This window comes from Triturus cristatus, chromosome 3_1 (genome assembly GCF_964204655.1).
Source record: "Triturus cristatus chromosome 3_1, aTriCri1.1, whole genome shotgun sequence".
In the NCBI taxonomy this organism is placed as follows: domain Eukaryota; kingdom Metazoa; phylum Chordata; class Amphibia; order Caudata; family Salamandridae; genus Triturus; species Triturus cristatus.
The window spans coordinates 1155523604-1155537913 of NC_140583.1; the positions used below are offsets into that span (position 1 = coordinate 1155523604).

The 14310-nt window shown below is 45.0% G+C and overlaps 1 protein-coding gene across 6 annotated transcripts in view; it reads left to right on the forward strand.

Annotated features, from left to right (window-relative positions):
* LOC146861665 (uncharacterized) overlaps positions 1–14310 on the forward strand; it is a 313510-nt gene that overhangs the window by 174028 nt on the left and 125172 nt on the right. For all 6 annotated transcript variants that reach the window (XM_085646016.1, XM_085646017.1, XM_085646018.1 and 3 more), the window contains one exon: positions 7548–7661. In XM_085646016.1, the coding sequence (XP_085502142.1) occupies positions 7548–7661 (114 nt within the window). The remainder of the gene's footprint in view (positions 1–7547; positions 7662–14310) is intronic.

Here is a 14310-nt window from a genome sequence, read left to right on the forward strand (position 1 = left end):
ACATAGTTGCACGTATTAATTCAATAATGGGTGTTTTAGGAAGTAAGTGATAAGAAGCCCCTGGTGAAGTGACCATAATCAAACATCTAGAAAAAGTGACGGGGAAGTGACTCATAAAAATACAGCAACTTCATAAGATTTTTGTACATTGAAGGATCTCTAATGCTTATTCAGACAATGGAGAAAGAGCTACCAGAACGTTTTTGGCTGCCTTCGCCTTAAGGCTGTCCTTTTCTTGGCATCTACAACGTTTCAACCCTGTTTGGAATAGGAGGGACTCACAAGGACTGTAATGTCCTGGGGCCTACCAAAGGCGCCATCTTAGATTGAATTAGAGCTTAAGGTCAGACTGGTATGGTGACAGTTTATTGCTGGGGAAAGGTATGCTTACCCAAGGATAGAAGGCAAACATAAGTTTCTTAGTATCTTCTGGGGAATTGCTGTTTTTTCCTGGATGAGCAGTGTCAGGAATCCTTTCTTATTTAGAATGATTCAATGAACTGGTCTTCCTTCTAAAAAGCCTGTGTATCTGAAATGGATAATTAGTGGCTGATATTGGCCATCATGTAAGCCATATTATTTGAAACGCTCGGCAGTGGGCCGTTTGTGATGGTGAAAATAGAAGTGAAACTCATTGTAATGGAAGTCGGCAATCTATACTCCCGAACTTCAAGGTAGCTCCGTGGATAAAGTTCTTCTAATCCGCAAGGCCTGGAAGTCTGAAAAGTATAAAGAAGGGCTGTGATTTCTCATCATGCCGGCTGCGCTTCTTGTTACTGCAGCACAGAGCACTATGAGGGTGAAAATAGAGGTAAAACTCTCTGTAATGGAGGGGAAATCTATACCGGCGAATTCAAGTAAACTCTGTGGGGAAGGTTCTTCTAATCAGTTCCAATCTCTCCAAAAACGCTAAGAAAAACTTTAAACACAAACTACTTATTGGTCATCAGGAAACCCTATTTGTCGATAACTACCTTAGCCTCTCCTCCATATTAAAAACCAACTACATTTTTTACTCCAAACGTCCCTCCAAATGGAAAAGCATCTTTCTCCGCCACCTCCCCATTACTAAATCATGCAAAATCCCGTATGGTTTCAAATTGTCCACCTCCCCTTCCCCTGCTTTCCTCGGTGAAATAGACATTTCCATCTTCAAATCCGGTAACTTCCTAATCCAAGCTTCTGAAAACCATCTCACCATCTTTGAACAACACTTCGGCACCCTATCCTACCTACTTTCCATCCCACCTACTAACACTTCACCCTCCCAACAGATTGACGTCCTCTCACCCTCCCCTTCCTTGTCCCCAACCCCTCACCCTACAGGCACTTATACTATGTGCGATGACTCTCAAACCCAATACTCCAATTACCCACCCTCGCTAGCAATCCTCCCTCATCCGAACACCTCAACAGCATGCCCAGTTTCCCAAACCCTTTCTCTCTCTTATGACTTCTCCCCACCTACCCCCTCCCTCACTTCCCCCTTCCAGCACCCTCCTCCCGATATTCCTATTATTCAACTGCCTGTACCTATTTCACCTTCTCCTAACTGCCTTCCCCCCTAGCCAAGATGTTATTAGCCAGGATGTTATTTCGCCTCTTCCTCCTCAAGACCCCTTACCATCTCAGGACACCTATTATGACTCCATGCACTCCCTCTCTGAATACACAGACCTCCCTCCGTCCACCAACCTGAGAACGCCTCTCCACCACCCCCCTGAGCTCCCAACCCAAACACTCCTCAGACCGCTCTCCCCGGATAACTGATCCAAATTTAGCACAGACCCTAGCTAACATTGAAAGCTATATTCTGACCTTGTAGTCTGAACTCTCACAGCTCAAAAAAGTTATTTCCTTGTCGTCTGAACTCTCTCACCTCAGGAAAGACTTTAACTCCCTCTCCTCTGAAATACTTCTTAACCGCGCGATTTCCCCAAACCCTGACGCACAAAGCAACTCCAACCCCCTACAGTGGAGAACATTCCCCCGCTGCATCTGTTCTCATCGCCCCCCCCCCCGTGCCCAGAGCCCTCTCTCCCCCTCTGATCTCCTCGACCTTTGTAACTCCTACCTCCCTAAATATCCAATTGACCCGCCCACACCCCACTCTACCATTCCCGTGATCCCAGGGACGAGCAGAATCCCTTCCTTCTCCCGTCTCCCCCAGGCCCCAACATAACTTACCACTATCCAAACATGCCTTCCCCCAATAAACAACCCAAAACCCCTCCCATGCATGCTGGTCAATTGCCGCTCAGCTGTCAGGCATGCGACTGAAATAGCTGAAACCATTCTCTGCAAAGACATTGATATTGCCTTCCTTGCGGAAACTTGGCTCAAGGCCCACTCTACATCTATCCTTGACCTACTATCCCCCCCCTCCGGTTACTCCATGCTTAGAAAAGATAGACTAGATAAAATTGGAGGTGGTTTAGCTATCATCTTTAAAAACAAACTTCAACTCTCGCTTGTCAAGAACTCTGACCCTGCCACCTTTGAATACCTCAGAGCTGAACTTAAAATTCAGAACGCCCCACCGATTCACCTACACAATATCTACCACCCTCCTGGCGAATCCCTTCCCTTCGCTGAGGAACTTTCCAACCTCCTCACCCAATCCTCACTTTCCAACTCTAAAAATCTCTTCCTTGGAGACTTCAACCTCCACTGGAATGATATCAAGACCCAGCTGTTAATCTCCTCAAGGATCTTCTGGAGATCAGTGACCTTAAACAAATTTGTCTCTCCCCAACTCACACCAAAGGGGCTACTCTTGAGGCCATCATCACTAATAATGATTTGGCCTCCCTTTCCAACATCATCCCCATTGACTGGTCCGACCATCACCTCATCCTCTTCACAATCACCACTACAGCCCCTCCCCTCCAAGCCAAAAACATCAAACTCAAGAAATTGACCAGAAACCATCTCATCCCCCCCCGGCGAGCTAGAAACGAAACTCAAAGCCCAATTCTTGCTAACTTCCCTCTCCCAAAATGCTAAAACCCTCACCGAGCACTACAATAAATCAGTTACTGAGGTCCTAGATCAAGTGGCACCTCCCAAACTAAAAACCCAATGAAACATACCTTCCAAATCCTGGTTCAACTCTGATCTTAACAACGAAAGACGCTCTCTTAGGCAGGCCGAAAGAACCTGGTGGCAACACCCTTCCCCCTCCCATCTAGCCCTCCTCCAATCCGCTAGTTCCAACTACAAAAAAACACATCCTCAATGAAATGGCCTCCTTCTTCCGCACACAGCTTGATAGGGCCAATAATAGACCTAGAGAACTATTCAGCATCATCAAAAACCAAACTTCTTCTGCCCCCCTTAAGCTGATAGCCACTAACGAGAAATGCGAAGTAATTTCAAATTTCTCCTCTGATAAAATCACCAAAATTGATCAATCCTTTCTCTTAAATTCCTCCCCCCCAACCCACTACTTTCTTATGACATTTCTCCTGAACCTCCATCCTCATCTAATCCTCCCCAGGTCCCCTCCCGTCTCTCATCCATCACCTTCTCACCTGAATCCAACCCTTTTCTTCCCCAGCAACAAAAAAACAATGGCTCCTGGCATCATTTTCACCCTTTCACAGAACATGAAGTCTATAACATCATCTCTAAGCTTAAACCATCCTCAAAGACCCTATGCCCTCTAACCTTGTCCTAGACCTTAAACATATCATTGCCCCTCTCTGGACCACCATTATAAACTCATCCCTGACAACCGTGTGTGTTCCCGCCTCCCTCCAACTGGGTCAAATCACACCCATCCCCAAAAATCCCATCGCAGATCCCAACGACCTAAATAACCTCCGACCTATCTCTAACCTCCCTCTTCTCTCCAAAGCCCTTGAAAAGTGCGCCCTGCTCCAACTGGATAATCACATCAACACATTCGACCTCTTTGACTCACTGCAATCCGGCTTCAGAAAAAGATGCAGCACAGAATCTGCCATGCTGAATATAGTGTACGACATTAATCACTCACTTGACAAAGGTGAGTCTTGCCTACTCATTCTCCTCGACCTCTCCGCTGCTTTCGATACTGTTAACCATTCTGCCTTACTTAACACTCTTAAAGTCCGCTTTGGCCTCAACGGCCATGTCCTCAACTGCTTCACCTCCTTTCTCCAACACAGAACCCAACAAATCAAAATTGAAAACTGTCTTTCCAACCCCACTCCAATCTCCCTCGGTGTCCCCCAGGGATCCATTCTCTCTCCAGCGCTCTTCAACCTCTTCATGGAGCCACTCACCCTCATTCTCAAACAAGCAGGAATCAATTACCACCTCAATGCCGACGACACTCAACTTTACTATAAAATTAAATCCCACTATGATGTCCTACACCTCAATGACACCCTGACCAAGATCCAAATATTGGTTCCACCACCATCATCTTAAACTCAACCCTAAAAAACCGAAATCATTCTCTTCGTCCCTAAAAACAACCCTCCCCCCATACAAGACTGGATATCCGACCTTAATGCACTCAACTGCTCTCTCACCACTTTCAATTCAGTTAAATCCCTAGGCATTACCATTGATTATAACCTTGTTCTTACCACCCACATAAAAACCACAGCCAAAGGACCGCTCTTCACTCTCTGCCATCTCAATAACAATTAAACCCTTCATTCCGGCCGATGACTTCAAAACTGTTGTCCAATCGCTGGTCCTGTCTAGAATAGACTATGGTAACGCTATCCTCTCTGGAACACCTAAAGTCCATCTTTTACCTCTCAAATCTGTGCTCAACCTAGCTGCAAGACTTATCTTTGACTACAAACAGTTCGACTACATCTCCCCCACACTTAAAACACTCAAATGGCTTCCCATCGAAGGCAGATCCACCTATAAGATTGCATGTATCACGCACAAAGCACTTCACCAAAACTTCCCACGTTACCTCTCAGACAAACTCCACAAAGCTGGCTGCACCCGACCAACAAGGAGTACCAACGCCCTCATACTTATTCCCCCATCTGTTAAAAAAAAAAAAGCACACAGGCTGGATCCTTCTCTGGAAATGCTCCTTCCATCTGGAACTCCCTGCCTAAAGACCTGTCCTACATCAACTTCAAAAGAGACCTCAAAGTGTACCTCCTCAAAAAATATTGGGGTCAATAATACCTACCTCAGACACCATCTCTCGCTCTTCGCCCCATCAGGCTCCCCTCTTTTGCCCTCCAACTCTCTCCCCTCCCCTTTCTCCCTCTTAGCTCCCTTCCCTCACGCTACTACTTCCCCTCCCCCTAACCACCCTCCCTGCCCCTACCTTTAAGCATGACATCTAGCCTCTAGCATGGCCTCACACTGATCTCCCATTCCCCTATTCCTCTAACTCCCACTCTCCGTATCTCCCTCCTTTATCTTCTCTTTTTCACCTCCTCACACCCACCCTAATCTAATCACCCTCTACCCACGTGAGCTTATCATTGTACTCTAGTAAATAGCACTCGTATTTATCTACCTTCCCTGTTATATTGGTTCGTATGGCAATGTTTTTGACCTAATGTATCAATTACTGTACGTCCTTGTACTCCTGTAATGCGCTCTGATACCTCTGGGTCTAGCCAGCGCTATATAAAACCTTTAAAATAAATAAATAAAACAGTTAGGCCTGGAAGTCTGAAAGGGATAAAAAGTGCTGTGGTTTGTCATCATGCCGACCGCGTTTTGTGTTACTACGACACAGAGCACTGGAAAGTATGTGTGGTCAAAACTCAGGCAATCTATTCATGCACCCGTAAGTAACGCAATCGCTTGTATGGGTACTCTCAAGGCGTACTCGCGATCGGAGAATCGCCCAATGTATTCAGAAGCGCCTCCCGCACTCGGTCATATATCTGGTGTTTAGTCTCAGTAATGCCGGGAATGCAACACTAGACCGGCTAGGCTGCATCCCCACGACAAATGCATGTTGTGCATGCGCTGGTTATGCGGCAATCTATCTCTGCTCGGGTGATCTAGTCTGTGACACTAGAGCAATAGAGTACAGTAAGGACTCCTCATTTCTTTTCCGTCTCATTATATCCAATGTTTATGCCTTTTTTTTTTATACATCAGTAAGCAACATGAATAATAAACATCTGCAATCAACAAATATGAGGACCATTTCTGCAGGAGAATTTTCTTTCCTGTGTTCATCATGGATTGTGTAGACACATACATTATAAAAAAAATAAAAAATGACAAAAGTATAATTTACATAAGGACACATACCAGAATTCTCAAGATTACATTTTTTCGTAGTGTAATGTAGAGTATACATTGTATACTCCGATTAAAAGGTGATCGGTTTCTCACATTTTATTTAATGCAATACATTTTTAGGAAAATACTTTTTTTGCATAGTTGGGCAGATGGGTTGGCACTCAGTCCGCTAGGGTTCCAAAATTGTGCTTTTCCTCCATTGTGTTTAATCCTTGTCTGATAGAGTTACATCTATCAATCCATTTGCATTCTAACCTCTATAAAATGGAAGTAACATCTCCACCTCTTTGCGGTTGGTTAGCCTTCTCAATGATCTGCCATCTTACATCATCTGATGTGTGTTGTTTCTCAGTGTAGTGTTGTACAAGGAGCGCAGTTTCAATGTGACAACGTATCCTGCTTCTGTGTTGTCCAATACTGGCCTTAATCGATTGTGTTGTCTGTCCAATATATATTAAATTACACGGACATCATATGCAGTAAATGGCGTTCTTTGAAGCACAGTTGGTCTGCTGCTATAAAGTCATTTTGACAAGTCATGCAGTTGCCACATTTGTAGTGTCCTTTGATGGGGGCAAAACCCCACACTTCTAGTATGGTATTTGAAGTTTTTGTCATATTTGTATATGAGTGTACTAGGTGATCTCTGATGTTTTTCCCTTTTCTACACGAGAACAGGGGAAGTTCCTTAGAGATGCTCATAGTGTGGATAACTGGCCAATGTCGTTTGATGTATACAATAAGTTGCCATCTCAGACGGATTTTTTTTTAGGTTCATGAAAAAAAAATGTAAGTTGCCCACTATGGTTGCAAGTGCACATATTGTGGATATTTTGTAGTTGTTTTTCTTGACATGGCCATAGTGCATGCACACTCGTACTCAGAGGCTATCTTTAATGATTTTTCTTTCTCTTTAAAAAAAATCATTTAACTATTGCTGCCGTACCTGCATCTTAATGCAAGTTTGGCAGAAATGTTAGGGTGAAAAACATTATCAAAACCAACACGTTTTACAGGTGTGTCCTAATGCCTTTTAAAATGCTTGTTGCAATTTGCAGAGATAACAGATTGTGTATTCTCGCAAGCAATCTATACTCTTCAACATCAAGATTCTGTATCTTTTTCATTGAAGCTTGAAGTGCACATAGCATTGAACCGGGTAGAATTGCAAGCCTTCATTACATATACAGTCTACCTTATTGAAAATGTAAAAAAATGATTTAGGAGTCACGATTGATGGATTTAAATTCATTTTGCAATATTTAAAATCCACTTCTCTTTATTTTCTGAAATATAACATTCAATAATTTGATTCACAGATTTTCAGATTCATGCTACTAATCCCAGCTTGGGGAAAGATGAAAAAAGTGTTTCAATTTTCATTGATCGTTTTGGTGTGGAGATTGAAGAAAACAGTTCTGACCCCAACCCGGGTAAGTTATAAATACTCCTGAGTTGCAGATATGGTCTAGAAGTAACTCCTTTCAGTGGAATATTGATGTCTCAGAGTTGTTGCATTACTTAAATATTAACTGATTCACCTCCGGCAGGAGTCTCACCAGTAAACGACCATACCACATTCAATGAGGTAGTGGTTAGAGAGGCTGCAAAATCAAATATCACAGTGCAAACTCAGACCACAACAACCTCAGTGATATTTGAAATGCTACATCAAAAAAGTACATCCAAACCTCTTCTTCCGCTGGGTCCTGGGTTACTTGAACGTTCTATGCAATTATTTTTTTAACACCTGCTTCAATGAAGTCTGCCCTATCTAGACTTTCAAAGAAGTACAAACCACCCTATCAAGACTCTCTCTTCCTAAGAACATACCCTTTTCCGGACTCTTTTTGCGGCAAAGAAGTTGCATATAATTGCCCCTTCTTCTGTTTCAGTCAGCAAAGAGAGTAAGATATTGTATTCCATTGGAAGAAAAAACATTGGCCACAATAGGGAAATCTGTCAGTGCCTCTGTACTTGTGGGGAGATCAGACTTATGCTCTGGGAGTTACCTAAGAGTCAGTGAGAAACTACCAAAGGAAGTCAGGCAGGATTGTCAAGAGATCCTTAATGAGGTTAGGCTTGTCTCCAATCAGATGAATGGTAGTGGCAGACACTTTGCACCTGGCTGCCCATGGATACTGCCACGACATCTGTCTCAGGAACATTTGATGGCTTTGACTCAACGGCTTAAACCTGAAGCTCAACAACAAATCCTGCGTTTATATTTGTAATGAATACTTCTAACTGAAGATTCCTCACCTTGTAAATATTCCCCAAGCGACAGACTGGATCTGGAAACCTTTAAAGCAGTACTCCTGCCCACAAGTAGGTGGCATCGTGCTGCTCTGTGCCAAAGTCATTCCACTCAGGAAGTGGCAAGCAGAGTGGCATATAAGCATCACCCATGCATGCTGATGTCAGATCCTGTCTTTCCCCACTTTTTTTTTGTAATCTCTTTTATTAGTTTTTACAATCAAACAATATTATAGAACGGCCACAATAATAACATCAGCATCAAGCAAGTAGACTACAGATGTTTAAGTCTGTGTTGCATCAGTGATGCTTATCAGTCTATTTTCAGAACCACTAGCGTCCATCCGGTTCCACCGGCTAATAGGCATATACATTATCTATGAAAGAAAAATAGAAGAAGGGGTCAGGCCAGTGGTGACATAATAACATAGATAGTGACACATTGTCTTCTCCTTGTACTGCAGTTTAAAAAAAGGGGAAAACAATAACCACAAAATGAAGGAAAAGAACAGAAGGAAAAACAGGGGAAATATCCTAAACCCAAAAAAAGGGGGGTGGTCCCGGTAGAGAGGGGGGTGTAAAGGGAGTAGTTCGCACACTGTCCTGTTTGGGGATGTCCCCCAACTCTGGCCTCAGGAGCAATGTTCCCTCTAATTGTTTTCTTCTGTGTGCAGCAGTATAAGGTCTCTGTGCCCTGCAGCCGAGGCAATATGCGCAAAGAACCCAACCGCGTGTGTGGGTGCAGCGAAAAATAGTCCAAATATCACTCAAACATTTGCCTAATAAAGTGAAAAGACAGTGTGTTTCTACACACACAGCACCACATGCAGGGTCTTAAGGTAGGTTTGCAATATACAACAAACATAAAAAGGATACAGTATTCAAAAGCATATTCTCCATTAAAAGTCTTTTAATGTAACAATATATCCCTTACTATCACTTTTGTCAAATATGAATGCTACATCCCTGAGAGGTGTCTGCGTTATTCAAGATTGCACCACAATGGAGTATGTGAAAATGCATTGTTGTGTCCTATCCTTAACCAACCACAGAACATTCCTTATATGCGTTTTATCTCCTGCTGCATTTCTTGCATGCCCTTTGCAGCCCTGCCAAGCACCATGCATCAGGCTTAGACTAACGCATTTTAGTGTGGTGGTCTGCATCACCACACTAAAATGCACTAATCACAAATTTGTAGCGCCTTGACAACACCTGCGTGCTGTGAGGGAGAAGCTGGATCTGCAGCTGCAAAGTGCATTGCATGTGAATTATTGCAGTAGATAACCGTGTTTTATTCAAGCTGCCAGTTTGTGGTCTCATTGTGCAATATACGTTTGATCATTCGGATATTCTTCTGCTTCCGACACTACTAGACCAGTAGGCATAATCGGGAACAATGAAACAAATGGTAGCCATATCTAACCACCAGCATACTTGCGTCTTTTTTCTAAATCGCTAAATCTAAGTACATACTGGCTGTTGGATTGCAGAAAATGCCGCTCAAATTAAGCGCTGGGGTGAAATTCGCAAACAAAGGAAGTGTTGCTGTAGAGAAGTAAGATGGTTGGTATGCGACGGCGAGGTTAAGACCCTAATCTCTTTCTGTTCTGGACGTGTGGGCAGCCGGGGCCTGGCTGTGTGCCTGGAGGACACTTGAGCCTGTCTGAAAGGGTAGTTAGTGCCCTGGTAGTGATGCCCCACTGGAAGCATAAATGCAGCAAATACATGATGGGTAGCACTGCAGGAAAGGGTCCCCTCTGCTGTGGGGGACGTGGTGGCCTGTCACTTGGGGGTGCTCAGTAAGGGAAGCATCCAGGGTCCACTGGGGCTTCCCCCGACCCCGCGCTTGGTGTGAGTTAGAATGGAAGGACCCATCAAATATTCCACTCAACTCCTGGGCGCAGTACCCAAATACAGCTTAGCTGTCTGCTCATTTCCAGCACCGCTGTTGCTGGGAACACTCCGCTGCGGAGCTCCACCTTGTTTGAGGACAATTTGTGTTGCCCATTGTCTGGACCACCTGGGGAACTGACAGTCTTTGGAATGAGTGAGTGCCTGATAGTCTCTTAGTGAGAGAGCAACAAGAAGTGCGGGCTATTTCCCACAGGAGTAAGAAAAGCCCACAAGGAAGAAAGTAAGGAGAGCTCAGTGGAGAGAGAGTTTAAAGGTAGGAGAAACACAGGAGTGAGAAAGCAGCATGGAGCAGTTGAGATTGCAGGGAAAAGCACAAGAGGGACAGAGAACATCACGGAGAGCAGGAGTGTTTTGCAGATGGAGAAACACACAGAGAGGAAAGCAACATGGAGCAGGAAAGCATACAAGGGAAAGAGCAACACAGAGTGCAGGAGGTAGTGCCTCAGTGACTCTGCTTTAAAATGTTATTAATAGATATAGCACGCCGCAGTGGTGCCGTTCCGACTACCTCATACCTAGATTTTGCTCGCGAGAAAGTGTCAGTCATAGTCATTGAAATGGCACTCATAATACACTGAAATTAAGAAAATGTTACACGTAGCACTCTGAAACCATGGGAGCTATGCATTTGTTAATAAAGCTAGGCAGATTGTGTACCTTTTTGAAAGTTTTCATGTTAATTTCAGCACCCGTCTTCCCTATACACAGCGCTGCAATTAACTTGAATACTTTAAAAAAAGACACCTAATCTATACCGATCTATCAATAGGTTGACCATACATCACGGATTTGCCAGGACAGTCCTGGTTTTTCACCATCTGTCCCAGTAGATTTCGGTAAATTTGGCTCATGTCCTGGTTTTTAGAGAGGGTCAACTGAAAACGGTGGGAGGTGCCTTTTTATGTTTTTCATAGCAGGGATAGTTAGCAGCTGTTATAAAAAATCAATTTAATTAACTGGCACGATACTGGCTTTAAAATCTTTATTCTATCAATATTTTTACTCCCTCTTCTGTTATTCTATGCTGATGAGCTCTAATATTCTGTGTGCTCCATTAAAGTAAAAATTGTAGTCAGCCCTGCCAAATACCACGCATCAAAATTGTAGTCAGCCCTGCCAAGTACCACGCATCAGGCATTACACTAACGCATTTCAGTGTGGTGATCCGCATCACTGCACTGAAATGCAAAGTCACTCGTTTATAAATCCTACTCCGATGTCAAGCCCAGTGCCAGCTGGTTAGTAGCACCACTTACAGAGAGCTGGCAGTGCGTGGTCAGCCCTGCTTGCGCAGACTTGGGGGTTAGCTCAGCTAGCTTTGGGCTGTCTTTAGGGGATACATTGTAACAACTTCACCTGTAGTGGGCTGGCACTGCATTCAGCCTTTCTGAACTCATGTGACAACGTGAGCAAATCAGTGTCTGCGTAATTTACCCTGCGCCCAAGGTCCAATACACTGAAACCGACTACGCACCTACCTATACGCGCCCTGCTGTCTCCGGTGCCAGCATGCGGCATGACAGTCAGTTTACATTTGGCAGTTGTGCAGACCCGCGTGGCCCTAATGTGCCTATAGTCGCCCACGACCCGACCCAGACTGCGGCCGCCGCGGAAGTGGTGCTACTTCATGTTTAGCAGACAGCCTGCACGAGTCGTCGCGTCCTGGACCGTGGCATCTGCCTGCAGCTTGGCCCGTGCAGGAGGAGTTGTCATGGCATGCTGCTGGCATCTTCAAAAGTCACAGGTGAGACACCGGGGTGCAACTAGCCTTGATTCTGGTATGTTGATAGTAAACCCTGCCCACCCATACGCATACCAGACATGGTATTGAAGCGGCATAAGGACGTCGGTCGTAACGCAGGCTGTAAACATCGAGGACCATGATAAAACCTTCCCAGCACTGTGACATTTGAATAAACAAAGCGCACTTATGAATGCTTTTTCCTGTGCAGCATTTCATTCCCGTCACTTGCAGGCCCTTGGTAGACTGTGCTGGAAACTGAGAAAGTGTGGCGCAGCCCAAGATGGCAGTCTGAGTGGGTCATAGCCTTGAGAGCCTGTGGTGGAAGTCCCAGAACCACAACCCTGGGAGTGTTCGAAATGGGAAACCCTATTACCTCTTTGATGTGACTCAGCATCTCTTTCCAAAAGATCATCAAGAGTAGGCATGACCACCATATTTGGATGAATGACTCCGTGTCTGCCCTACACCGCCAACACAGAGGTGTGGAAGTGGGGAACATTTTTTGGGGGTGAAGGGGGGTATAATACCAACGCGTCATCAATTTATAGGCCAACTTGTTGTGTAATACTTTTAAAAGTGTTGGGAATGTCTCTCCATAGCTGTTTCCAATGCTCGGGGGGGCATTCTCCACAATATCCATATGCCACTTCTGTTGATAAGAGTGGAGAGGTAGAGGACAAGAATGTTGCAAAACCTTGTATGTTCGGGAGACCAGGCCCCGCTATCCATCAAACGATCGTACTAGCAATTCAAAGGGGGTCAGTGGGCGCGTGGCTCCCAATGTGTTTTCAGTAGTACTGAAGGGGCGTCCTGGGCAGAAGATGGTAATCTTGTCTACATTGGACAGGTATTTTAAAAGTCTCTTCCACAAAGAGGTCCGCTATTGTGTGACATTCACCGGCCTCCCAGGCTTGAAAGGAGTTAGGCTGAAGGGCCGGGAGAAAGCCGGGGTTACGGGCCAACGGTGTGTTAGGGGAGGGGAATGAGATAAGTCATGACTGATAGCTATCTTGTCTCATACCTCCATGACCGTTTTTATGGGGGGTAGCGATACATGCACTGCGAGGACTCTCTCTTCTTGGTAGCCAGGCCAGGTCCCATAGGGGGCCGACAGGTCACCGCCCTGTCCATGTGAAACCAATGTTTTTCACTTACACAGACTACCCACTCCGCGATAAAACGCAGGTGTGATGCCCAGTAATACAACTAGAAGATTGGGGCATGCATGGCCCCAGATACATTTTTTTACCTCAGCCTGAAAGCTTAGAATGTCCCACTGGGGGATAGAAGTCAGGAGTGCCTTAAAGAGGTACAGTAGCTTAGGCAGAATAGACATTTTGACGACCCAACCACGATATGGGAATCGATTTCCATCGTCTAAGGTCCTCTCTGACAGAACTTCTATACTCTGGACATTTTGCCTGAGTCCAAGAGTCCAGTGTGGCTGTGAAGTTAATCCCTAAATATTGTATAGAATGAGGGGACCACTGGAACGGGGAATATATACCCAATTCTGCAATCTCCTGAGGGGAAAGGGTAAGGTTTAATGCCTGTGATTTGTTAATGTTAATTTTTAGCCCCGAGACCTTTTCGAATTGAGACAGTATGAGAAGCAGGGCAGGGAGAGAGCTCTAGGGGTCGGTGACAGTCCGGAGCAGGTCATTGGCAAAGAGAGCAGTCTTATGCTCAAGTCCCGCAAATGGGATGCCCCTAACCACCAAAGACTGGCGTATTGTAATTGCCATGGGTTCTATGGGCAGGGCAAGAGCAGGGGCGACAAAGGGCATCCTAGTGCGTTCCCCTGTGAATCTGGATTGAGGGGTCAAGTAGGCCATTAATTTGAATTTGTACAGAGGGCGGTGTGTAAGGAACCATTATGCGAGATATCATGACTGGTCCCAGCCCTATCCTCCGCAGTACTGCTCTGAGAAAGGTCCAATCAACCCTATCGAACGCTTTCTCAGCGTCGAAGGAGAGCAAGAGTACTGGAATATTTCACTGTTGGGCTTTCTCCACCAAGTGGGATATCAGCCAGATGTTATCTGCCCTGTCTTTGATGAATGAAGCCTGTCTGGTCTGGGTCCACCAAGCCAGGGAGGAACGGTGCCAGACGATGTGCCAACATTTTTGTAAATATTTTGACATCGACATTAAGGAGGGAAATA